Source organism: Brachyhypopomus gauderio, chromosome 19 (genome assembly GCF_052324685.1).
Source record: "Brachyhypopomus gauderio isolate BG-103 chromosome 19, BGAUD_0.2, whole genome shotgun sequence".
NCBI classification, from domain to species: Eukaryota; Metazoa; Chordata; class Actinopteri; order Gymnotiformes; family Hypopomidae; genus Brachyhypopomus; species Brachyhypopomus gauderio.
Window position 1 is genome coordinate 8,003,840 of NC_135229.1, and position 26,942 is coordinate 8,030,781.

Genomic DNA, 26,942 nt, shown 5'->3' on the forward strand with positions numbered 1-26,942 from the left:
GGTTGAGAGCAGCGCGGAGACGCCCCTCGTGTGTGCGGAAGTCTTTACAACGCGCACTGCCGATCACAGTGCCACCCTGCACACACCAACACACTCAGGGACATGAACACATTTGTATGCACATACACATGCAGACAAACACACAAACCCATGCATGCAAACATTGTAGAATTGTATTCTAAATGCGTTCTACATCATTCCTGCATATTAATGTCTGCAACAGGTCTGAATACAAAGATGCAGTGTGAATGCCAAATTCATACTGACTGAAAATTCAGAGGGTTTTTTACTATGACAAACATCTTTTGGTGCTGATATTTAGAACAATGTGTCACGGTACGGCCCGTTACCCCTCCCTTTGGGCGTGTCTGTGCATGTAGCTCTGCTCCTGTAGGAGTATGTTTGTGTATGCCCTTGTGTGTGTGTGGTTGCTAATGTTTAGATGTTCCTCTCCATTGTTGCTTCACCTGTTCCTTGTTTTGGTTCACCTGTTCTGTGTTATCGTTTGTATACTTAAGCGTGTGTCTCATCTTTGTTTTTTCTCTGTTGGTGTGTTTCTTACTGAAACGTGTGACTGACGTTTATGTGTTTGTTAGAGCTATTGCTCTACATCCCATTAAAAGTTGTAAGGTACGTTCTGTGCCATCCCGGATTCCTGCAAAATCCCTTGCGAACATCATAACAATGTACTAAAACAACGACCTAGGACCACCAAAGCTCTCTCGTTCATTACTGTTCATTAATACTCTCTTCAGCTGTTTATGATTTAGTTGTTGAAAGGTTGTCATGCAAAGATAAAGTTTAAGGAGTTCATAAAAAATTATAAAACATTTTGGTTGTTTGGTCTCCTGAACACTGCAATGTATAGGCAGGATGTGGAGACGAGTATTCTCTGAACACACACAGCTTTATTCGCTACACTTAGCAGAGCGCACATAGCGCTTAGCAACATCCAACATGAAACACGCGAACACTAAGAATACACAAAGAGGAGCACGGGACAAGACTACCACACGAAAAATATACGTAACACTTAACGAGCCCCATGTGTAACACATTAGACTGATGAGGTGCGTGAACACACCCACTAACAACCACACCCACTGGAAGTACATATATGGACACGGATTATGTATACACAGGCCCGAAGGGAGAGGTCTGGGGATGAAATGTGATGAAAACATTTTGTGCTACATTGTATCATTATCCTATCAAAAATATTTAAACATTGTTACAATGCCAAAAAAGCACTAAAAGAAAAGCAGTTACCTCTTGCCCTGAACTACCATCATCCTTGAAATGGCTTGACAGAGCCAAAATACTTTTCTTCATTTACTGTCCTTTATTCTACGTTGACAGAGGTGGTCTTAATGTAACAATTGCAGCCAAAAAGCCAAAGCTTCAACATGGAACAAGGCCAAACAACTTGCATGAAAACACAGGAACTGGGGTGCAGGAAAACGGCAGCAGGTGCTCTGGACTGATGAATCAAATTTCTAAACATTTCTAAACTGTAACAGAAAGCAGTTTGTTCACAAAAGGGCTGGAGAGCAGTATGGTAATGTCTGCAGGCAACAGTGGAGGTTGCTTGGATGTTTGAGCTGCATTTCAGAACATGGAGGTTGGATGTGTTCAGGATTATGGTGTCATCAATGCTGAGAAATACAGGCAGATTCTTATCCATCATACAATGGCATCAGAGAGGCGTTCTGATTGGCTACAAATTTATTTTGCAGAAGGACAATGACCCCAAGCATACAGTCAAAGTCAATAAGAAATATGTTCAGCTTAAAGACAAACAAGAAGTCCTGTAAGTGATAATGTCCCCACAGAGCCTTGATCTCAACATCATCCAGTCTGTGTGGAATTACATGAAGAAACATGAAGGATTTGAGCTAGCCTACATGCACAGAAGATATGTGGTTAGGTCTTCAAGATGTTAGGAGCAACTTCCCTGCCAAGATCTTTGTTGAAGGCAAAGGGTGCTCACACCAAATACTGATTTGATTTCGACTTTTCTTTTTTTCATTCACTTTGAATTTGTTAATTGAAAAAAAAATAACTATTAACACTATTCTACTTTGAAAGCATTCTAACTTTGCAACATTTTCCTACAGTGATAAAACCACCAAATGTTCAGTTTATAACTATATGTTAATGTGCATGTTAATTGTAAAGTAGCCTTAGGTTCCCCGAAAGGCACTTTATTACCTTTAATTCTAAGCTTGAGCTTATGATACTAATTAAACACACAGTGTTCACACATGTGTCATTCATACAGTAGATGCCTTTTTCCATTGGAGTGAATGGTGGAATTAATTCACATGAAGCAGCATTGATGTTATAATGTAAACACATCAGTAGACTCTATTCAACCATATAAAATTCGACTCAACACACCGTACAGCAGAAGTCAAATCATGCCCACATAGGGTGGGGCTTCAGGTTTTCTTTCCATACAAGAGCTAACTTGATATTTGGCTTGTTTAAAAGTTGGTCAGGCTTCAAACAACCCACGTGTTGTCCTGCTTCGTTGGAGCCAAAACCTGCAATGATCCAGCTGGTTTTGGAGAAGCTTTTGACCAACCCTGTTCTACAACACTCAGCTTCCATCAGTTTAACCATTACAGCTTTTTTACCTACAGCAGTTTAACGCGTACTGACAGCCCTAAACTACACCATCATTATTATCAGCCACCAAATTAACCTTAAAGCCAAAGTACACTGACCATGATACATGAACAATAACATTAGTTTGGTTTCCCATGCCATGTATTTAATTGTACAGGAAATCTAGAATATTCTCTCACTCATTCACTGCAGTTCATTTGGTTTGTCTGTTCTTATTCTGAACATGCTGAGGACATGCAGACATTACAATGTTTACATTTGGTTGTGTGAAGGTCTTTTAAAAAACGATAGAAATACACAGAGTTGGATGATGTCAACAGACACAAAAGTGATCAATAGCTATAAGAACAGATCCATTAAGCTGCGCAGAGCCGGAGTGGCTAATCGGGAGATTCGGGAGGATTCCCGATGGGCCGGCTCATGCCAACCTCTAGTTTGGGCCGATTGGGAGGGAAAAATAATTTTGGGTCAGATTTGGTCATGAAACTCCCGGGCTGAAAAATGGGCCCACTCCGGCCCTGAAGCTGTGTAACACCTTTTCTTTATAATAGGTTTAAATGGAAATGTAAGATTGTAAATACCAAAAAAACCTTCCTTTTGGATCACAGGTTCTTCATTTCAGAAGTACTGAACACCTATGAGCAGTAATATGTGAGAGAGGTTTGGTGGTCCTAGGTTGAGCATTTTACACTCCCCTTTCCAACAAACAAATCTATAATGGGCATGATTTGAGATTACTGACCATTTGCAGCATACTGGAAACACTCTCCCATGTAGCTTCCTTAATGTTATCACCTCCATCCACCATGCCCTGGTAACCCTGCAAAACAGAACTGTTACGTAAATCAGACCTGCATTTATTCACATGGTTGCTAACAACCATTTCTTGAAACGAAATGAGGTTATGAGGTTATTTGTAAATCAAAACCCACAATACTGATGAATAAATACTTTAAAACCACATTAAATTACACAGTTAAGGGCTGGGATATTGCTCTTAGAGATGCAGCGATTGATTGGCTGGTGACGCGCCATCAGAACACAGTGTGATCAGCCATAATCTGCCGATCATTCTCAACCGACAGCGTTCAGGTCACATTTACGCTTGTGCACCACACGAGGGCGCCATCAGCACAAACTCATCCTCCCATGAACGGCACATTTTCTTGTAACATTCGGATGTTACAACATACACTGTAACAGTAGTAATGGGTACATAACTAACGTCAGAATGTATGTTACAACTGTGTTTACCTTATATGCGATCTGTGTGCACTTTTGCAATGTGCATGTTATAAAAGTACTACTGTTACCTATACACCAGAGAACATTAAAATGTGTACATAAGCACAATATAGTGCATAACCATATGCACATACAGCCTTGTTTTCTTACCTCGTGGATGAAATACACTTTGGCTCCTACATAAATCCCCATTCTGACCACTGCCCTTACGGCTGCATTCATTCCTACGGAAGGAAAGGAGAAGAGAGTGTAGATGTTTCCTTTTAAGGAAAGTTTTTTTTTACAATACAGCCAAACTCTGACATTGTGTCTTTAAAAAATAGATATTTTACACAAATTATTTAGCCCTGCCAAAAAAACTCTACGTGTATGTGTGTATTCCATCATCTACATCAGTGTGTGCCGATACATTCATGTTATAAGGAAATAATAGCAGGACATTGTTCTCAGACATTTCTGCTCTCCAAGTGAACCATATCAGATGGGCAATCCCTAAGTGGGCACTGCAGACAGCACTAGTGGCTAATAGTACCAAGCCAGAGTAATCACACACAGATCCCTGCTGCGGTATAACCTCCAGACTACTAAAAACTTTGTAAACAGATCAACAAGGGACACTGAGAGAAGAAAAAACACAAAGGAAGGAGGCAGAGGGGAAAAAGAGGACAGAAAGAATGAAAATTATTCTTCTTGATACCTTCTTTAAATCTTACATATCAAATTACGCATTTAATGTCCTACATATTAAGTTCGAAGTTGTTTGAAGGTTTTAGTTTTGTTACTAAAGCGCATTTTACTACATGTTATGCTCGTTGTTTTGGGATGCTGAGCTCGTCCAGCACGTCGTCCTGCTACTCGCTTCGCATCACGTACACCAGGTCCAAATGCGCACTTCACCCGGTACTAAGCGGGTTTCCATAGCGGGTTTCCATACTAACCGGTCGGACACGTCCGCTATAACAAAACAAACTCGCAAACGAATCGAGCGCATCGCTCGCAAATCTTCAATTTGTCGTTATTGCGTTCTTAGTCTATAAAAATACACTGAATTATCGTGACATTATCATGCGTTCGGGTGCAGTTCCCCACAGAAAGGTCAGAGTAATGGTGCAGAGACAGGGAGGCAGTGCACAGGGTGCAGAGGGCAGTTCCAGTGCCCATATCTCATACTTCCAGCCCAGATACGAGGTTAAGATTGTCATGGGTCAAAAAAAAAAACCTTGTCCGAACCTTGTCCGACCTTGGCTTCAACTGGGGAGAACTGATTTAGGCTAGCAAGAAGCAGGCCAAGTGTTAGGGTACACTTGCACTGTGACATTGCACTAATTGCAGGTAGTCAGAATAACAAGGTTATTATAACAGAATAACAAGATCCACATTTGTGTGGTATGAGGTTGTGTACTGATGATGGTTGTACATCTGCGAAGTGGGACAGGCCAACATGTTGCATCTCCGTTTCTAATTAGTATTCAATAGCTTTATAGTGTTTGAAAGAGAACCACGTAACATTGTCACGGTTGCTCGTCAAACTCTTTGCGTTCCGGTACACGGAGAGGAGAGTCGGTGCGTCTATAATCCGTTTATTACCGGAATATTCTCTTACCTTGAGCATCTCCGCCGCTCGTCAGGACGCCGATGGACTTTCCGGCTCCTGAAAGATTCTCGAAGAATTTTTTAGATTCTGGCATTTTGCGAACGAGATGCTTTTCCTCTGAGTCTGTTTTTCAAAATAAATTGTGTTTTTATTTGCTCGGAACGGTCAAGGAGAGTGTGAACCAGCGACCGCTCCGCCCGGTGTCTCCGTTTGATCGTGCGCCGCTCATACGGTGGAAAATTCAGGGTGTGAAGGCCGATACTTGAGTGACAGCGTCTCCAGCCAATGGGCTTGTACCTCATGTGTTCCGTAAGCAAAATTAGGTCGATTGTACTAGCGATGTATGCTCGGGTACATGAGGAATTGTTATAGGTTATTTGTTCATTAATGAGCATTAATGGGCTATTTTATTACAGATATAATACAGTAAGTGGTTAAATATCCCCCCAATATATAGGAGTATTTCTGCATCAGACAATGAACTGGAATTCTAAGCTATTCAAGGTCTACATTTTGTTAATACAAACGTTAAGTAGTCTCAGATGTCTGTGTTATTGGAGGTGTGTGTACCCGTGTGTGTGTGTGATGCAGTACCTGCAGTACTGCACAATACCTCAGTGGAAATACCACACACACAAATAATGAGAGTGAATGTCCCCACTTTCATCTGACTTGGTTTACTCTTTTGTCCTCTTATGGGTGGGAACAGGACATTGTCTAAAAACCTGGGACCGGCCCAGACAGACCAGAACAGACAGACCAGAACAGGAGAGAAATAAAGAGAGAGAAAGGGTGAGAAAGGACAGAAGGGGTGGGAGAGAAAGCTGATATAGGCCTAGACAGAGGTGTGCAAACACAACCTTGCGGTTATTCTGAGCCTCCATCACAGGAATGCATTCCTGCGATTCTTTTCCAGACTGCAGTGTGACTGTACACAGCCAAACAACCACATAGCTCCTTCCCCATGGCCTCCTGGGGGTTAGGATGTGGGGTCAGAGGGAGAGCCAGAGAGAATGAGAGAAGGGGGAAAGGTCATTGGTGGTTTTCTATAACGGGACATTTCTTTGCAGGTTGACAGAATGAAAGTCAGATTCTGCTGTTTGCTGTTTTCGAGATAGCTGGTAGATGTGTTAGGGTCCTATGTGTTAGGGTCTCAAGTAACATCCCAGAAGTCCAAGGCCTCTAGATGGTCAGACCTTCTGAATGGTGAGAAGACTGCTCCATGCTATGATACGACACCACCTCCATGACAGCAGTTTCAAAATGGAGAAATAAAAATCAATCTTTTCATGTCATTGGTTGTTTAAAGCATGACTGTAGAATTTTGAAGTGAAACATAAAGATCTCTTTGTAACATTATATCACCATAAATTCTGGCCAGAGACTAAAGCTGGAACTAAAATAATTAAAATAATATTGATTAGTGTGATGACCTTCAGTGGTCAGTCATCTGTAGGGAGGAGAGGTTGACACTAACAAACACACACTCACACTCACACTCTCTCTCTCTCTCTCTCTCTCTCTCTCTCTCTCTCAACTCAATTCAGTTCATTTCAATGGTGCTTTGTTGGCATAACAAATATTCACAAGAAAATTCACAAGAAATGAATGTTAAATAAAAGTTAGAATAGACAACCACTACCTATAATAGTAATAACAACAAAAATATAACAGGATATTATAATAGAATATGATGGGTACAGTATAACATTATTCATGTTGATATTCAGTATCTCTACAGGGTTTGTACATGTGCTCTACACCTCACAGCCTTAGGGTATTTGGTTCAATTACACATTCAAATACTTGTATCAATGTTTAAAATGGAATTTCTACTGAAGCGTTATGTCTTTATGTCTTTTTTCTTCTCACTGCAAAGTTATAGTGTGCATAAAAACTAAGTTTGATCCCTAAATAATTATAAGTGTTTGAGTATTCAGTATTGTTAATACATAACACAAATGTGTTTTATTCTCTGAGATTTGAATTCTTTCTGGGATATGATGAGATTTGTCCTGTTCAGGTTTACTGTGAGGGTCCAGGTTCTGCTCCAACAGGTGCAGGTTCTGCTCCAGCAGGTCCAGATTCTGCTCCAGCAGGTCCAGATTCTGCTCCAACAGGTCCAAGTTCTGCTCCAGCAGGTCCAAGTTCTGCTCTAGACCCTGTGCAGTGTGGGACAGCAGGACCAGGCTGTCTGTGTGTGGCAGGAATATGGTATCTGAGTCCTGTAAAGTGAGACCAGGATCTGTAGACTCTTCCTGTATTTTTTGCTAATTCATTAATATGGATGTTATAATTCATTAATATAGATATTATAATTGTTTAATAAAGATGTTATGATTCATTAATATAGATATTATAATTGTTTAACATAGATGTTATGATTCATTAATATAGATATTATAATTGTTTAACATAGATGTTATGATTCATTAATATAGATATTATAATTGTTTAACATAGATGTTATGATTCATTAATATAGATATTATAAAGTGTTGGGCTTAGACAGCTGGCTTGTCTCGCTCCATCTTACTGAAAAAGAAAATCTCTTCATTTATGACCAATTTTTATTCCACACTTATTTCCCAGATTGACGTAATGAGCTCATGTTTTACCCCCTACACCACTTTCTATAATTTTATATAAATAATACCAATAAAATAATAATTGGTGCCAGATAGAATCAAAAAGTCTATAAAGCATGCATATATTTAGCTTTTATTTTGGACAACATATTTATCAATTAGAGTGTGTATGGTGTACATAAGATCAGTGTGGTTATTTGTTTAAAAAAATCCAATTTGGCTTCTACAATGTGCTTAGAAAAGGAAGTTCAAAAATCTAGAATTTCAAATGCTACACATGAACTTTCCCATATTACTGTTCACACAGATGCCTCTGTAATTGATAGGCTTGAATAAGTCTTCCAAGATTTCAGGGAAGAAACCTAAACTCACTAAACATTTTTAGAACGGCTAAATTACATTTAGAGGTTGTCATTTCAGTGCATTTCTGGCGTTTGATCTTTGATAGCCAATTCTAGTTCCTCCAGTTTTTTATATGATCTTGTTGAGGTTTTGCATTTAACTTCCGGAAGAGTTTAAAAATGGGTTGTCCAAATGTCATCATTTGTTTTAATGTTGATCCAATTGTCCCAGCTTGTTTGATTTGATTGACTCCTTAGTTGGTGTCGATTGCTTGACCGTAGGTTTACATTCCTCTGTTCTGGCACAGTAGACAAGACGTTGGAGGTGTTTGGATCTCCGCGCTTTCTCTGTCCCTCTTTGGTTGAGGCGAATTTGATGTGAATGTGCTGCCCTCTTGTGGCCACATCGAACTATTTCTATTGTTATTTTATCCAGGTAAAGCCTCATGATACATGATTTTATATTTAGCTAGATCATCGCTAAATGGTATCTCTCTTTCTCATTTAAGATTACCTTAAAACCAAGAAACCAAGATGATTTCTTAAGTATTTTTGAGCTTAGTAAACTACCTCCATATTCAGGTTAGGCGCAGTATAAAATGTAGTTTATTCAACAACAGAATTTATTTTATTTTTTTAATTTTTATTTATTTAGCTGACGCTTTTATCCAAAGCGACTTACAATACTATAAAAGAGTAGATACAATAAAATTCAGACTTGGCAAAAAAATGGATGGTGGTGCAGTGGAGTGTTTAAAGTCACTAGAGCAGGTGCTCACTGAAGAGCTCAGTTTTTAAGAGTTTCTTAAAACTAGTGAGAGACTGCTCTGCTCTGATGGTCGAGGGCAGCTTATTCCACCATCCAGGAACTACAGAGGAGAACAGTCTGGATTGCTTCCCACGGATGTTAGGTAAAGCAAGGCGACGTTCAGTGGAGGAGCGCAACGGTCGGGCCGGAACGTAAGGCTTTAAAAGCGAGTGAAGATAGGAGGGAGCCTTCTCTGTTATCACCTTAAAGGCGATCGTGCAGGCTTTGTGTTTAATACGAGCAATAACTGGTAGCCAGTGGAGCTCAACGAGCAATGGTGTTTGAATTTCTATTATTTTAAAGATATTTCTATTCATTTAACGATTCTTTAACTAGTCAAGGCGTCTGTTAATTAGCAAACAGATGAAGCAAATCGTGGGGAACACAGGTAATAGGATCTACCTGGTTACCCGAGGCGGCTATTATTCGGGACGCACGCACGCACGCTCTATTTAAAAGGGCAACAACTTCCGCTTGTGCCCGTTGCTATAGCAACACCTCTACAAGTCAAGCATGGTCCGCAGTAAGTGTCCACTTTCATAATTTCTACATTATCTAGCCAGAATGGTCAGGTTAGATAACAAAGTTATATTATATATATATTCTAGGTTCAATAAAACACTGTTTTGTTCAATAGCCAAGTTAGCAGCCTAGCTAACGTTAGTTAACGTTACCTAATTAGCTAAAATGCTAATTTACTGCAAGGTTAAAAGTATAAGTGTAATGTAAAAAGTGGCATATTGTAAATGGCTAAAGCTGCATTAGTACATAGTTGTGATACTACGTTAGCTGACGTTAGTTATGCTGCTGTTTTCTAACATGACTACGGTTAATCGACCCTCTTCACTACATCCAAAGCGTAGCAGCTTTAGTCTCCCATGTTAAATATGAAATCCTTCTATCAGAGCTCTTCATGGTCTACAAACATCTCTGAGTTCACCCCATTATACTGACCCACCTAAAACTTTACCTCTGGACCTTTTACTGGCCCACAAACTTGTACCTCTACCTGCTGTGGCACATCTCTCTCTCTTTAAAATTCCACTTAAAACATTTCTCTTTCTAATTTTATTCCTCATAAATGTAGAGCATCACTGAGTTTGTAGATCAAACTTCTTATTTGTTATTTTATGTTATCATAGGTATAGATATCCTATGTTTTGTCACGTGGTAAAGTAGTACATTGTTATAGCACTGTCTATATAACTAAAATAACTAATATAGACACACTGTATATAAGCACTAGCTATATAAATAAAATCTGAATAAAATCCTATTGCTCATTCAAGCCTTGCTAGTCAGTACTTTCATCAAACTGTCCAACTCACCATAAATATGATTATTAAATTGAATTCATTATTTCATTATTTTCCAGTCAGCGAGGACCTTATCCGGCGTCGTGCCGAGCATAACAACTGTGAGATCTTCTCACTGGAGGAGGTGTCTCTGCATCAGCAGGACATTGAGCGAATCGAGCACATTGACAAGTGGTGCAGAGACCTGAAGATCCTTTACTTACAAAATAACCTCATCCCGAAGATAGGTAGGGCGTCGAGCACTGGTCTAAAGTTAGAGATGCTGCGGTCTTTGACATTCTTGAACACACACTGGTGATCAGTGTGAAAACAGTAAATATATCACAAACAATTTACTATATTACTGTTGTTGACTCTAGAAAATGTTGGAAGACTGAAGAAGTTGGAGTATTTGAATCTGGCTCTCAATAACATTGAAGTGATTGAGAATTTGGAAGGTAAAATCATACATGACTTGAATTTTACCACAGACCATGACTGTTGCATTCTAGATTCCTTAAATTCAGCTCTGTGGGCATGTTTGCGTGTGTAGGCTGTGAAAGTCTACAGAAGTTGGATCTAACAGTGAACTTTGTGGGACGCCTGAGCAGCGTGAAGTCTCTTAGTCAGAACGTGCACCTGCGTGAGCTCTACCTGGTGGGAAACCCCTGCACTGAATTCGAGGGCTACAGGCCGTACGTACTGGCCTGCCTACCTCAGCTACAGGTAACAAAAACACCCCCTTCATCTCCAAAATTACAAACGAGTTGGAAGTAGTTCAGCCTCTGCACCTGTGTTGGTAAAGCATCAAAAACCCAACCACAGATTTACAAATATTAGTATTCACTAATTATGAATACATATTTAAATGAATAATATATAAAAAAACATTGTAATTCCTGCAAGAAACATTGTAAAATACATTGCAAAACCTGTCATCAAGTCTAAACACCTTTCCAGCATCAGTTCAGGCGCATGGCGAAGCTGTAGCACAAACAGAGATTTTTCTCAGATCTTAAAGATGTTATCCCAGAAGAGGAAGACTCATCATCAGCAGTAGCTGGTGGGATCTCCGGTGGGGTAGATGTCCATTTATACGAGTTTCCATCAGCCCCACAACCTCCATGTCCCTGTGCACCCTTCACCCTGCAGGAGTCCTGTGTCACCTTCTGTATTTTCATTGGCAGAGCCCAGTCAGAGAGCTCCGCTTGAACAGGATCCTCCACAAAATACCTGTGGGTGTAGCGAGGTGTTAATTGCCCTTGAAAAAGACAGGCTGTCAGTAGAGAGAGCAGCTCCTGCTAATATGTGGGAAGCTCCCACAGATGGAGAGGCACCATGAGGAGTTGGTTGAACAGGAGAGCCAAGCAGCGTTCACTGGCAGACTTTAATCTTTTCCCCGTGCCAATTATAATGCCCTCTGAACAAAGGGAGATAGCCAAGTAACTACATGTGAATGTGAATGAACACTAAATGTGAATTAACTTTAGTGATTTCAGTCTAAATGATCTACAAAACGCTTCACATTTTGTGGTAGTATCATTAACTCTGTCATCTTCCTTCCACACCGTAGTACAACAGAAGCCAATGTAGACAAAAGTGATGCATGGACAATATATTGTGTTCAATGGATTTTGTATTTCATTTATTTTTCATGGTGGACACACACTAGAACAAATAACAATATAGCAATAATAACTACATCGCTATATAATGTTTATAATCCAAGACACATTAATTATCTAAAAGAAAAAAACAATAAACGTTTTATTTAGGCAAAAACATTCCTTATCATTTGCCCTCATATTCCATGCCAATCCAAGCCAGCCTGGTAAGTTCTTCTTTACTCTCTCCTGATAATTCAACCTCTCTCTGCTTCTTTACTCTCTTCCTCTTCATCTTCCTCATCTTCTATATCAGGATGTTGTACGGCAGCATTGCAATGTCGTGCACCACAACACATGCCACAGTGATGGATCAGCTGTGCTCTGGTGAACACAGAACCCTCCGGTGATTTGTGTAGATTTGTGCAGATTTTCCAAACGACCAAATCTCCCTCAACAACGTTGCCTGTCCTTCAGTGTGCCATGTTGTATCTCTTCATGGCCATGGTCTGTGGATTCGAGATTGGAGTGAGCAAATAGCTTCGGAGTGGATAACCGCTCTCCCTCTGTACATATCCACCAGCAAATGCACTTTCCTGAGCCATCTGACACGCTCCAGAATTGGATGAAGCAGTCACGACTACTCCCAGGCCACTTGGCCTCGATGGCTGTAAAAAGGTCTTGCTGGTTGCATATGACCTGCACATTCGACCCAGAGAAGCCTTTAGGGCAGACGCAGTTAGATGTAGTCAAGCGGTGGTTCATGGGCCAAAGTGCTCCATCCATATATTACATAAATGTGCTGTTGTTGTGCCTACAGCCAGCATACGAGTTTTATTTAAAGAAGAATTACCAGTGTTTCTCCTTTTTGAGACATAGCTGTACCTATGCTCCAAGATATGAACATTCACGAGTGAGTTTAATACTTAGTTTAGAAGGGATTTGGAAAATGCTCATCAATTCAAAAATGTTTGCAGTGTTGCACATTATTTGAGAAACCCAGATTGGTTAGATTTAGTCTGGAATTGAACTGGCTTTGTCGTGTAGCTGTATTTACACGCTAATTTTGAATGTGGCCTGACGTTGAACTCAGAGCAGGGATCTTATTACTCAACCGTGTGTGTGTACAGTTTTGTGTATAATCTGTGCACATGCACATTTCTCCATTAAGAATGTCATTTATCAGTCTTTTCTTCTCACTCCGATTGTGCGTGCATGTATTCAGAACTAGTGGATGCTTACGCAGGAATGCAGTGTTAGAAATGTATAAATACGGGTAAACAGATAACAATGAATTCCTATTCCCATTTTCTGTCACTCTTCATAATAATTGACAGATAATGTTAACACAAAGGTGCAGGCAGGTGACAGATTAAGTGTAAATTAGGGGCTGGCTTATTCCACAATACAATGTATGGCACTGTAAGACTTTTTTTGTAAAATAAAACAAAAAAAAAGACAAGAAACAAAATCCTACTGTTAAAATGAGCCAATCTGTTATGCCACACAATGCAAATAATTGCTATTTTCCTTCTGAATGTCCAGCCTCATATGTGATTGAGGCACTCAATACATGACCATTAGGAATGATTGCTTTCAGGAGAAGTCTCATCAATAGTAGCCACAATTTTGTCATCTAGTGATGACACTAAAGTCGTGTGCACACCCTCACGTAGACCTTATGTCCACAATTAGAACATTGCGGCCTTTAATTCTCTGCGGCTATCTTCAAATCAAACCACAGTTCTGCTAGTGGGACGGCATTAGTAGCGTCTGCTTTCAGTCTGTGTTAGAAGAGGGCAGAGGACTCCATCTGGGAGCTCCAACTTCATACTTGTTTTCCCTCGACTCGAAGGATGATATTTCAGACCGAGTTGCCCTTAAAGTTTGAAGTGCTCAGGGGTCCAGGCTTTGAGCAGGCAAGAACTGGCTGGTCCATTCTTGGCTTTGAAGGCGAACGTCAGGATTTTAAAGTCTGCAGTGAGCAGCAACTGCAAACCAGTGAAGGGTGGAGTGACACGAATGAACTTTAGAAGATTGAAGACCAGCCATGCTGCTGCATTCAGGATCAATTGTGGGGAACCGATGGTCCATAGAGGATGACCAGCAAGTAGGGAACTGCAGGTGTCAGGCCTTGACATGACAAGACACTAAACATGTTCTCTGCACACTTTGATAAATGAGACCCCTGGGTCTGGATGGAGGGCATGGCTTATACTGCAGCGTATTTTCAGTTCGAGAACAGCATCTCTCCAATTAAAGTCAGTCTACGCTTTGTTTTCTCTCTCTTTTCTCTTTTTTGTGATTGAATGTTGACCTTTCGTGGCTCCTAGTGGTTGGACGGCACAGCAATAGGACGGGCAGAGCGGATAAGGGCGGGGCAAGACATAGATGGCCTGAGGGGGCGGATCCTGGAACAGGAGGCGGAGTATGTGGAAAAGAGAGAGAAGCAGAAAGGTCTGGCTCATACGCATACTGGTGTCGACTCGTGAGTATAATACACAACGCAGCATGCATGCCAACGTGCAACACCACAGTGTGTGTTTGTGTCAGAGTGTTGCACACATGCATACACACATTTACATTTACATACAACTACAGTGCTGTAGTTATTTGGGGGCAGAGCTGCAGCATCTCACACAGAAGCTCAGCTGGATGACATCCATCCTTACCGTGCTGATAAGCAAAGCTCACAAAGCTCACAGCTTCATATACAAGCTCTTTCAGAAGTTGAGTGGATAAACCAACTGACCATGACATTAAAATGGTAATGCAGTAGAATTCTGGGTTGTAGGTGTGAAAGGGCTGAATGAGTGAGAGAAGGAGGCAGAAGGATGTCTGGATTTATAAAATCTTGAAGGTTTATGTGTGTTTGCAAACTAAACACTCGTATTTTTGTTTTTAGTTCAATCTCTGAAGAAGATCCAGACATCTGGAAGCAAAGACCAAATCCAGAATCCCCCCCGACCCAAAACCTGCACACAGACGTAAGCTCACACTCGACGGACACACTCGAGGAGAGGGAATTCTGGGAAAAGCCATGCGCCTTCACGCCGGAGTCAAGACTGGAAGCGCATCGCCATCTCGAGGAAAAGAGGAGACAGAAAGAGAAAATGAGGTGCGCTTATCTGTTGGAGTGAACAGAGAGAGAGATAGAAAGAGAAATGAAGGGGTATACTCATCTACAGAGATAGTGGCTCAGTCGTTTAGAAAATCAAGAAGATGAGGTATCACAGTACATACCCCCAAAAAGAGAGACAAAGAGGACTTTAACAGCTAAATAAAAGATGCTAAACTTGAACATTAACGTTGTTTTACTAACTATTCCTGCTAACTATCCATATAGTGATCTGTAACATCTACCTGAATCAGTTTCATTCTATTAGTCTTGGTCTGTCAATATCAGAGATGAACAGAATAAAAGAGAGCACACTCTGGTAAAGAGAAGAAGAGAGGTACACTCATCTATAGAGACAGTGTGGGAGTGTGAAACTTGAACAGCTACAGTGTTTTGAGATTACTGCTTTGACACAGGTGTGTGAGCAGTTCGGTCTTCTGCGGGGATCAGACTTTGTGTAGGTGTTGCTGTTTGACACTCCTGTTGTTAATCTTGGTGCGATTGCTCCCTCGCTCCCCAGCGTGCCAGTACATGCTGCAGGGATGCAGTACTGCCTTCAGGCCACATGGTGGCGCACTTTCTATGCAGCAGGTTCAGGGCTTCAGTCCTTTATTACACACATTATTGTAAATCAGTGTTTTCCAAAATGTGAACAGAGCAAAAATCTGTAGTGCCTGGAAAATCCCAAGGACTGAGTGAGATAACACTGGTGTAGATGGCTTCACCCACACACACACACACACACTCACACTCTTTCCTCTCCTGTTGGTTTGTGTAGGGAGCCAAATAGCAAAACTAAACCTCCCAGAGCTCTGGTGACCGCAGAGGGAAGAGTTCTGAACATTAATGAAGCTAAGTATGTATGTGTTTACACACACACACACACACACACACACACACACACACACGCACACACACACACACACACACACACAACCTGCAGCAAAAAACTCACAGGGGTATTGTAAACCATATTATCACCCTTACAGACTGGACTTTTCTCTTAATGAAGATGAAGACAACAATTGTGTGCTTCTTGATCTACATGTGTACAGGTAGACACACACACACACACACACACACACACACACACACACACATGCAGAGACCATAATACATAATGCCATAAACATTCCGTATAGTTGTGGTCCTTGTACAGCACTGTGTGTTCCTCTTGTGTGGCTGTAGGCATTTGGACACCTCTCTGCTAGACCTTGATGTTCAGCCCTCGTATGTGAGAGTGACTGTCAAAGGAAAGGTGCTATCACACACACACACACACACGCACGCACATTCATTACTCCCTTATACCCACTACCTCCGCCATCCTGTCCATCTCCATCTGTCTTTTCCTCTTTCTCTCTCTCTCTTTCTCTCTCACTTCTCCACTTTCTCTGGTTAGCTTAATGGGGTGTTTCTGTCGGCGGTTTGCACTGTAAAGCTGATTACTCTGCTGTAATTTAAGATAACCTTCACCTTTTAATTCTTTCTTCTCTTGCCAATAACCAGATCAAATTCTCACCAGTGTAACAGCCAGCTGTGTGTGTGTGTGTGTGTGTGTGTGTGTGAGTGTTTATGTGTGAGAGTGTGTGGCTAAGTATTTATGGGTTTGAACTGCATATGGTTTACTGATCAAGCTGACTGATTATGTTGTAGGTCACTTCTCAAATGACACAAATCTGAGTTCCAATGAATAGAGTTATTTGTGTGTGTGTCTGCATGTGTGCATGGATCAACTTTACATCAACAGTTTGGTCCAAAAAATGCAACAGACATTATTGCGCACACACACCTGCCCATCCAGAAGGGAGCAATGCTTTCAAGACCACTGAAAAAAACAGCTGTTATTTATCTGCAAATCACCTGTGGGTGAACTCAGGCTGAAATAAATCTAAACATACAGCGGGTTTTATCCTCTGAAATGAAGGAAATTTTGATTTATATTCTAATGTCATTTTTCTTTTTGGTATGTTGCTATTTTAGTCACAGTCAGAGCAGAAGCACTTTACAGATGACCCTGTTACAGTTTAAAATTGTGCTTAATCAGATGCAGTGTTTAACTTCTTCATTGTACTCATTTGCAGTGACAGTAATAACTGTGTGATCATTTGTGTGGGTGGGTTTGCAGGTGTTCCAGTTGGTTTTGCCAGATGAAGTAAAACCTGACAGTAGCTCAGCGCAGAGATCTCAAACCACTGGCCACCTGCTTGTCACCATGCCCAAGGTAACGCTGCAAATCTGTGCTTCAACATTCCCTTAATCTGGAGCCTGAACAATGTTTAAACTCTTCAATTATATCAAACATAAATAATAACAACCATTTTAACCATGTACGTTTGTAACATCATGAATGCAGTTGGGGTACGGACCAGCTGAATAACTACCGTTAAGTTAAAAACCTTCAGTTTAGTCTGAGAATTACACATTTTCTCCTTTCAAAAAGAGTTTGAAATAACAAATTTTAGAGAAAGTTACCAACTCAGTTAAAATCTTATATGGACAGACCAGGCTAGGCATAACTTAACCACTATCTACCACAATTGTAGTGACCTCCCTACTAGTGTAGACATTAAAAACATAAAAATCTCTATGCATTAACAGGAAACAGCTTATTCAAAACAAATAAACAGGTTGGTCGTTGGGGGCGTGGAAGGCGTGGGGGGCACGAGTGGTGTAGCCACTTACACATAGTTTACTTAAACAGGAAACATAAAGCAGGCTCACTAAGCAAGCTGTAAAGTAAAAAGTCCACGAAGGAAAAAGGAAAAAGATCCTAACAGGCAAACAGGCAAGCCCAGAGGCTAGTGTCAGGATACATACTCAAGCCCAGAGGCTAGTGTCAGGATACATACTCAAGCCCAGAGGCTAGTGTCAGGATACATACTCAAGCCCAGAGGCTAGTGTCAGGATACATACTCAAGCCTAGAGGCTAGTGTCAGGATACATACTCAAGCCCAGAGGCTAGTGTCAGGATACATACTCAAGCCCAGAGGCTAGTGTCAGGATACATACTCAAGCCTAGAGGCTAGTGTCAGGATACATACTCAAGCCCAGAGGCTAGTGTCAGGATACATACTCAAGCCCAGAGGCTAGTGTCAGGATACATACTCAGATACAAGCATGACAAGCTCAGAATGAAATGGCACAGTCTGCTGCAGAGGCTAGTGGGAAGTGCTGAGGAAATATGGTGTGCCTACAGTGGTGTGACAGCAATATTTAAAGATTTAAATTAAATGTAGTCTGGTATTTTAAGTTCTATTTTAAATTAAATTCCATATTACAGTGGTTTTTAACATTGCAATACATAAATCGTTACAGCATCTCTCATTACAGCAATACAAAACTCATACCTTATAAATCACATACTGTAAAAGAATAGTGAATTGCTATATATATGAACTACATTTATTTCTATGATTGTACTTATGACACATTGTACATTGGAATTCCCTTAAAAGATTTTACCTTTTTCTGCGTTTCAATTTGCTCGTGATATCTGGTGTATTTTTTATCATCTGTATCATCATTTGTTTCTTTAGGCACGTGGGGAGATAAAAGTACATAAAACAGATAAACCAAAACCGCTCTGCAATACTGCGACTGACAACGGAAAGGCCAGGTAACCAGAACTGATTTATTCCTCTTTGTGTCAACTGTGTGCAAAAGTTCAAGCAGGAAATCACCATTAGAGTGATCTTAAATGATGCAGCTTCTGCACAGCTTTTACTTACACTGTTGTTCCTAAATGCCATCCTAACTGTGTACAACTTATGTAGATGTTTTACTACACCTAGCAGAATATTTACAGTCTCTTGTAAGCACGCTCTCAAAAGCAGAAGCATTTATATATATTATTTATTTATTTTGAGAATTAGCAAAATGCAAAGTGAACAAATGAGAAATCTAATCAGTATTTGATGTGAACTATCTTTGCCTTCAAATCAGCATCGGTTCTTCTTGGTACACTTGCACAAAGTCAAGGTGTTTGATTATAGTAAAGTGTTTGATTAACCAATTATACCAAACAGGTGCTAATTACCATCGTCCTCATTTGGAGCTTGAAACACATTAACTTTTTATGAGGTTTAAAACTGGGTGAGGAAAACTTTGCTACAGAAGTGAAGTTGTGAGTTTCATGGCACAGCTGGACTGAACACAGCACCAAGACTCGGGTAGTTGTACTGCATCAGTGAGGTGTCAAAGGCCAAGATTTCAGAGCCCAGAGAAACAAGCAACACTCAGGACTATAGACAGTGGCTTGCCAAGGCAGGAACATCTGGTTCAGGAGATTAGGATACATCATGCTTAACTTCCCTTTGAAATTGGATGATGTCCAGCAGTGCCATCAGCGCCAAAACCAGCAACAGCCAGTGGGACCCAGTACACCCATCTACTGTTCTAAGAAGTGGCCTTCATGGAAGATTTGCGACCAAAAGCTTTAAACAGACAATCATGCATGAAAAGTAGGAACTGGGGTAGAGACAATTGGCAACAGGTGCTTTGGAGTGATGACTCAAAACTTGAAATATTTGGTTCTAATATTATTCAGTTTATTCACTGGAGGGCTGGAATGCGGTACAAATATGAGCAGTGAAGCATGATGGAGGTTGAACAGTGAATCACGGTGAAGGTTGAACAGTGAAGAGTGATAGAGGTTCAACAGTGAAGTATAATGGAGGTTGAACAGTGAAGCATGGTGGAGGTTGAACAGTGAAGCATGGTGGAGGTTGAACAGTGAAGCATGGTGGAGGTTGAACAGTGAAGCATGGTGGAGGTTCAACAGTGAAGTATGATGGAGGTTGAACAGTAAAGCATGATGGAGGTTGAACAGTAAAGCATGATGGAGGTTGAACAGTGAAGCATGATGGAGGTTGAACAGTGAAGCATGATGGAGGTTCAACAGTGAAGCATGATGGAGGTTGAACAATGAAGCATGATGGAGGTTCAACAGTGAAGCATGATGGAGGTTGAACAGTGAAGCATGGTGGAGGTTGAACAGTAAAGCATGATGGAGGTTGAACAGTAAAGCATGATGGAGGTTGAACAGTGAAGTATGATGGAGGTTGAACAGTGAAGCATGATGGAGGTTCAACAGTGAAGCATGATGGAGGTTCAACAGTGAAGCATGATGGAGGTTGAACAATGAAGCATGATGGAGGTTCAACAGTGAAGCATGATGGAGGTTCAACAGTGAAGCATGGTGGAGGTTGAACAGTAAAGCATGATGGAGGTTGAACAGTAAAGCATGATGGAGGTTGAACAGTGAAGCATGATGGAGGTTGAACAGTAAAGCATGATGGAGGTTCAACAGTGAAGCATGATGGAGGTTGAACAGTGAAGCATGATGGAGGTTCAACAGTGAAGCATGATGGAGGTTGAACAGTAAAGCATGATGGAGGTTCAACAGTAAAGCATGATGGAGGTTCAACAGTGAAGCATGATGGAGGTTCAACAGTGAATCATGGTGGAGGTTCTTTGCAAGTTTGGAGCTCCATCTCAGCACATGGAGCTGTGAATTTAATCAGGATTAATGATGTCCTCAATGCAGACAAGTACACGTATTGATCCATCGTGCACCACAGGTACTGATCCATCATGTACAGGTACTGATCCATCATGCACCACAGGTACTGATCCATCGTGTACAGGTACTGATCCATCGTGTACAGGTACTGATCCTTTATCCACAGGTGCTGATCCATCATGTACAGGTACTGATCCTTTATCCACAGGTGCTGATCCATCGTGCACTTCCATCAGGGAAGCATCTGTTTGGCTCCAAATGTACTCTGGAGCAAAGACCCTAAAAATACAGCCAGTGTCATTAAGGACTACCTTTAGTGTAAACAGCAGAGTCCTCTAAGTGATATGGTCACCAGAGAGCAATTATCTCAAGATCTTTCAGTCTGTCTAGGATTACATGAAGAGACAAGAATTTGAGCAAGCCCACATCCACTAATCTGTGATTATTTCGCCAAGATGTTTGGAACAACCTCCCAGTTGATTTCCTTCGCAAACTGCATGCAAGTGTACCTAGAAGAATTTATTTATAAGAAGTTATTACCATAATTTATAAGAAGTTATCACTTATTTTCCACACCTGCATAAAACCTTAGAACAATACTGTAACTCAGAAAACAGACCTCAAGATCCTATTATTAAAGCATAGTGGACCGTTGCAGGGTGCATATAGAAAATGATGAACAAAGGCCAGGCAACATCTCTGTGTTTCAGTCAGTTAAGTCATTCGGTTAACCGCAACGATGGTAGTTCAAGCCTCTTCAGGGATGCCATGCATGCGTTTAGTTTGGGGCAGCTGTGTTTAAAAAGTTAGAGACATTGTCTTGAGCCCAAGATTGGCTATTCAAGCTCAGCACCCTGCAGTGACCATGGCTCAGCAGGCATTGCAGCAGGTGGCTTGTTATGTTCACTCCATATGGGATAAATGCAGAAAGAAGAATTTCAGTTTCAACTTCTTTTGAAATGGGGAACAATAATGGGGGGTGGGTTCATGTCAACAAAAATAAACACAAAGCCACATGAATGTCACCATGTGGGTTAAGGGATAGAGGAAGGGACCGTGACTGTCGGCAGTAGAAGGACCCAACTCATAGTGCCTGGACCCAACTTGTAGTGCCTGGACCCAACACATAGTGCCTGGACCCAAAATGCAGTGCCTGGACCCAACTCGTAGTGCCTGGACCCAACACATAGTGCCTGGACCCAAAATGCAGTGCCTGGACCCAACTCGCAGTGCCTGGACCCAACACGTAGTGCCTGGACCCAACACGTAGTGCCTGGACCCAACTCGTAGTGCCTGGACCCAACACGTAGTGCCTGGACCCAACACATAGTGCCTCCACCTTCCTCAGCGGAGGGCTCCATTCAGGCCTGCCTCATACTCATCCAGATCCAGTTGGGACTGCAGGCAGGCCAACTGCTGATCTCCCCAGGAGGTGCAGTTCCTCCCGACTAGCCAGTCAATGCACCGTGTGCCTCGTAGCATGATGGGACTGCTGGGTGTCACCTGGCAGCCATCTTCCCTTCATCAGCCCCTTCACTCAGCTTCCCTTCATCCTCACGATGTTTTTACTATTTTGCTTTATGCAGTTGATACAACTTCTTTCAAGATATTCTCATACCAGACCTATGCTAATACTTATTTAAATGTAACAGTGGTCATCAAACATTTGTCTATAATTTGCTAGATTTGTGCAAAGTAGGTTATAATTAGCCTGATACATCCCTTTAATCAATTCTGTTTGTGGAGTCATGATTCTTACAAGTGTCAAAACAAATCTATAAACAAGTGTAAAACAATCATAACGCCTAACATAGCTGCCTTCTCCTCAGGATTGAACTGGGGCTCAGGGATGAGTGCAGTTGAATTCATTCATTCAGAATTCACTGTTGCATTTGTGTGGTACATATATCTGCCATCACATACAGCCATCGTGTATCATGTAATATTGCTGCTCAATCACATTTACATTTACATTTATGGCATTTAGCAGACGCTCTTATCCAGAGCGACTTACAAAAGTGCTATGTAGTTGCTTGGAATCTCCAATCACGACAATACATCTGATCCTTGCTTTATATAACATCCCCTCTTTCTTTTCCTATTGCTCAATCTGTTTCTCCTTTTGCTGTGTCCTCTATTATTTTTGCTCTTTCTGTTTCATGACTCTGTCTCTCTCTCTCTCTCTCTCTCTCTCACACACACACACACTCACACACACACACACACACACACACACACACACACACACACACACACACACACACACATCTTTGCTCTGTACTTCACTGTGGGAGGTCTAGACCAGTCACCTTCATTCCATTACTGAAACACAGTGAGTGTGTGTGTGCAAGAGTGTCAGAGAAACAAGCTATTTGTATTTACACCATAATACATTTGCTCTATTAAATTTACTCAAATGTTGAGAAGAGTTGGTCTAAATTGATTTGTGCCTTGAACTAATTAGTGCTCACTTGAGGCAGTTTGTGTAAAACACTTGAGCAATATTTACAGTGTTTTCTTTTTTTATATTACAGGAGAATCTTTAGATTACATAGATCTACACTGCCGGAATATTGAATATAAGCACTTAAAATGTTTTTTTTTTAATGTCCTCTACAAAAACAATATGTGGGTGTGTATGTGTGTGTCTCTGTGTCCTTACCTTTTTAGGTAAGAGAATAAACATGAGAATAAACATGTTTAAATGTTAAAACTTTTTAAATGGACAAAGAAAAATCTCGCTTAGAGGATTTACATCTATTTAACACAAAAGAGACATAGGTTTGACCCTGTGTCTTGATAAGGTATTAAAATAAACGTGTGTTTGTATCCTGCAGCAGGCTTATTCGCTCAGAGAGTGAGCGCTGTAATCTTCACCCACAGTGCACATGCAATAAAAATGCTAATAGAGTATGAATAAAACTTTAAGGGCATTTCTGTTATACATGCATCTACTGCCTTGACTGATGACATCTGAATGTGCTTCACACACATGGGTGATTTCACAAATGCAGATGCACACAGGCACACGCATGCATGTTGCTCAGTGTTGTACATCTGTACTGTGTTTTGTCTGATGTACACTGTGTGTGTGTGTGTGTGTGTGTGTGTGTGTGTGTGTGTGTGTGTGTGTGTGTGTGTGTGTGTGTGTGTGTGTGTGCCAGCAGGAGATAGGCTCAGTCTGTAGAATGTCAGTGGGGTTATCAGAAATTGGCCAGCCAGAGGCCCAGCAGCAGGTCTAATTTAATTTCTGTTGATTTATTTGAAAAGCCAACTGCCAGAGAGACACCAGCCCTGCAACCGAGACACCATTAAAGAGAGAGACAGAGAGAAAAGGAAGACAAACAGGAAAAAAATAGAAAGACAAAGAGCTGGACCACCACCTTAAATGCCTTTGAAAAATAATGGAACACATGTGCCTGCATAAAAAAGCCCATAAATAAAAGCTCTTTTGGATCATCATGCATTTCCTTCTTATCCATCCAAGGGTGAAGGTCACTGTGTAATAGTAATTTTTCATATCACAGCGACTTCAGTTTTCCTTCTTCACTCTCTCACTCTCTCTCTCTCTCTCTCTCCCCCCCTCCCTACATCCCTGCCCCCATCCATCCCCATCCCCATCTCTTCTGTTGGAGGCAGGGCGATTTCTGGTTGTGAAAGATTAGAAGTCGACCCCAGCAAAGGCCCGACAGTTGACTTAGCCAACATCGTCTCTAAAGAAAACTACACTACCCATGGACCCCTGCACCTCTGCCAGCGACTTCAGCCGTGCGGAGGCCAAGAGAAGCCCGTGTCCAAGCAGTTTTTGGATGACCCGGAAGTACCCCCACTTATCTAACCGAGTGGGAGAGAGAAAGAGCATGAGAGTACCCCGGTGACTCCGGTTACTTCAGTATCCTTATCCTCCTTGACCTCACTGCAGCCTTTGATACGATTAGCCACTCTATTCTGCTTTCTCGTCTCAAATCCACCATTAACATCACTGGAACTGCCCTCTCCTGGTTACGGTCATACCTTGAAGACAGAAAACAATTCATTAACATCAATAATTGTAGTTCTGCCATCACTTCACTATCCTATGGCGTGCCCCAAGGTTCGGTGCTTGGTCCCCTTCTGTTTATCTTGTACATGCTCCCCCTTGGTGATATCATACGTCAGCATGGCTTTCATTTTCACTGCTATGCTGATGATGTCCAGCTTTACATCTCTTCAAAATCAGTCACCACGGCCCTCCACTTCCGTCTGATGAGCTGCCTCACGGAAATAAAATCATGGATGCAAGCTAACTTTCTCAAGTTTAACTGTGACAAATCCGATCTGATCATCATTGGACCCAAATCACTAACAGCAACCACTAATACACTTCAGCTTACCATTGACAATCACACTCTGCTTCCATCATCTAACATCCGAAATCTTGGCGTCATTTTCGACAGTAATCTTACCTTTGAACAGCACATAAATCACATCACCAAAACTGCATTCTTTCATCTCAAAAATATAGCTCGTCTCCGTCCTTCACTCTCCTTTTCTGCCGCTGAAACGCTCATCCACGCTTTCATTACATCCAAAATTGACTACTGTAATAGCATTCTTTATGGTTCATCTAACAAAGTCCTCAAAAAACTTCAGTATATTCAAAACTCAGCTGCCCGTCTCCTTACTCACACACGTTCTCATGACCACATTACACCTGTTCTTCAAAAACTTCACTGGCTTCCTGTCCCCCAACGCATACAGTACAAAATGATTCTGCTTACGCACAAGACCCTCCACGGTCAGACCCCCTCTTACCTCACTGATCTTTTACATTTTCATACTCCATCCCGTTGCCTTCGCTCCTCCAATGCCAATCTCCTGTCAATTAGCACTAGGACCAAGCATCGGACCTGGGGTGATAGAGCGTTTTCTGTTGCTGCTCCATCACTTTGGAACTCTCTCCCTCAACAATTACGCGACTGTTCTGACCTACCAACCTTCAAATCACTCCTCAAAACCCATCTGTTTCGATTAGCTTTTAAATTGTAATTTTATTGTTTTATTTTTATTGAGATTTTGTGGCCTTAGTCCTAGCAATTATACTGTTGTTGTTGTTGATGGTGTCTGTTTTATGCTTTTATGTTACTGTGAATACTATTTTAATGTAAAGTGTCTTTGAGGTCTCTAAAAGCGCTATAGAAATAAAATGTATTATTATTATTATTACCCACGTACGATTGTGAAATGCACACACACTCACCCAGAATGCATCACTAGTACCTCATTTGGATTAGTCGTTCTCTTGGCCTTCATAGACGGGTCCACTGAGAGCTGGGTGTTCCTGGGTGGTGGATCATCTCAGTCTAGTGGCCACATTGACCTGTGTAAAAACCCCAGCGACACTCCAACCACTGCTGACCCAACGTCAGGGCCAGCGCCTACAAGTACATCTGTGTTATTGGCCACAAATATAGGTTGTTTCTTCAATATGGTACGAATTTTTTTCTCTATGCTAAAACTTTCAGAATTCACCACCTTTAGGAACTAGGTCAATTCCAGATATTAATATATTCCAGATATTTTAATAATCAGTAGCTCTTAATAAGTTATGTTTTTGTTGATGTGCAATCATAAATAAAGTATATTCTGTTTTCAGCTTTGTGTGTGTATGTGTGCTAAATATCAGCCCTCTAAATCAGAGGTTATGTGTGTTTAAAGAATATGGATGAGGTGATGAGACTTTCTCATCATCTGAGTCAGGAGGAAGAAGAATTACTCATTCAATATTGGCTATAACCACAGTGTGTTTATGGGGATTTTTAACCATTCATCACAAGCTCTCTGTGCACTGTTCTTGAGCTAATCTGAAGGCCACATGAAGTTTGGATGTCTGTAGTGATTGACTGACTTTTTCTTTCTTTCTTTCTTTCTTTCTTTCTTTCATTTCTATTATGTCTCTGTAATAATTGAAAGTCCTACAAGGGTACAGGTTTAACTCTGCTAACACTCACTCTTCTACCATTCTAAAGACAACAACCTTGCTGGAAGTTGACTAATGTCTCAATTAACAGAAAAATAGGTTAAGAATGGATAAAAAATTGTTAACTATGTGTGCAGTGCAGTATTTCTGTTAAAGTATGTGTACTTGCCTCTGTTAATGGGGGGTACCTGCCACTAAAATTAGTGAAATCAACACAATCCAGGAAGCTTGAGCA

General features: G+C 41.1%; 2 protein-coding genes across 8 annotated transcripts in view; one reads left to right on the top strand and one right to left on the bottom strand.

Annotated features, from left to right (window-relative positions):
• The window catches only part of LOC143483306 (ATP-dependent 6-phosphofructokinase, platelet type-like), a 24,384-nt gene extending 18,668 nt beyond the window's left edge, over positions 1-5,716 (bottom strand). Inside the window, exons 1-4 of one of the 2 annotated variants that reach the window (XM_076982141.1) lie at positions 5,480-5,716; positions 4,027-4,100; positions 3,374-3,451; positions 1-76 (exon numbers count right to left, since the gene is read on the bottom strand). The exon at positions 1-76 is cut by the window's left edge and continues 114 nt beyond it. In XM_076982141.1, the coding sequence (XP_076838256.1) occupies positions 1-76; positions 3,374-3,451; positions 4,027-4,100; positions 5,480-5,564 (313 nt within the window). In that variant the 5' untranslated portion in view covers positions 5,565-5,716. The remainder of the gene's footprint in view (positions 77-3,373; positions 3,452-4,026; positions 4,101-5,479) is intronic. The other variant, XM_076982139.1, reaches the window with a different exon arrangement.
• Positions 5,717-9,136: 3,420 nt separating this feature from the next.
• dnaaf11 (dynein axonemal assembly factor 11) lies at positions 9,137-26,370 on the top strand. Of its 6 annotated transcripts, none has more exons than XR_013122472.1 (13): positions 9,137-9,730; positions 10,583-10,750; positions 10,883-10,960; positions 11,056-11,228; positions 14,440-14,594; positions 15,012-15,224; positions 16,003-16,080; positions 16,214-16,279; positions 16,413-16,482; positions 17,353-17,448; positions 18,764-18,843; positions 24,019-24,236; positions 24,388-24,503. XR_013122472.1 is itself a non-coding variant. In XM_076982146.1 (13 exons), exons 1-12 carry the CDS (start codon positions 9,721-9,723, stop codon positions 23,920-23,922), a joined length of 1,194 nt encoding a protein of 397 aa, XP_076838261.1. In that variant the 5' UTR covers positions 9,137-9,720; the 3' UTR covers positions 23,923-23,938; positions 24,019-24,080. The 6 variants fall into 6 exon arrangements, 5 of the variants coding, with proteins under 5 accessions (XP_076838261.1, XP_076838257.1, XP_076838258.1 ...); XM_076982146.1 differs by lacking the exon at positions 24,388-24,503 and adding an exon at positions 23,916-23,938 and having other exon boundaries at positions 24,019-24,080; XM_076982142.1 differs by lacking the exon at positions 24,019-24,236 and having other exon boundaries at positions 24,388-26,370.
• Positions 26,371-26,942: the final 572 nt, after the last annotated feature.

Excerpts from the sequence above, each read along its gene's own strand:
- dnaaf11 (XM_076982142.1), top strand. Across the intron at positions 10,751-10,882 it reads TAACCTCATCCCGAAGATAG|AAAATGTTGGAAGACTGAAG; the intron begins GTAGGGCGTCGA and ends TGTTGACTCTAG. Across the intron at positions 16,280-16,412 it reads CTTGATCTACATGTGTACAG|GCATTTGGACACCTCTCTGC; the intron begins GTAGACACACAC and ends GTGTGGCTGTAG.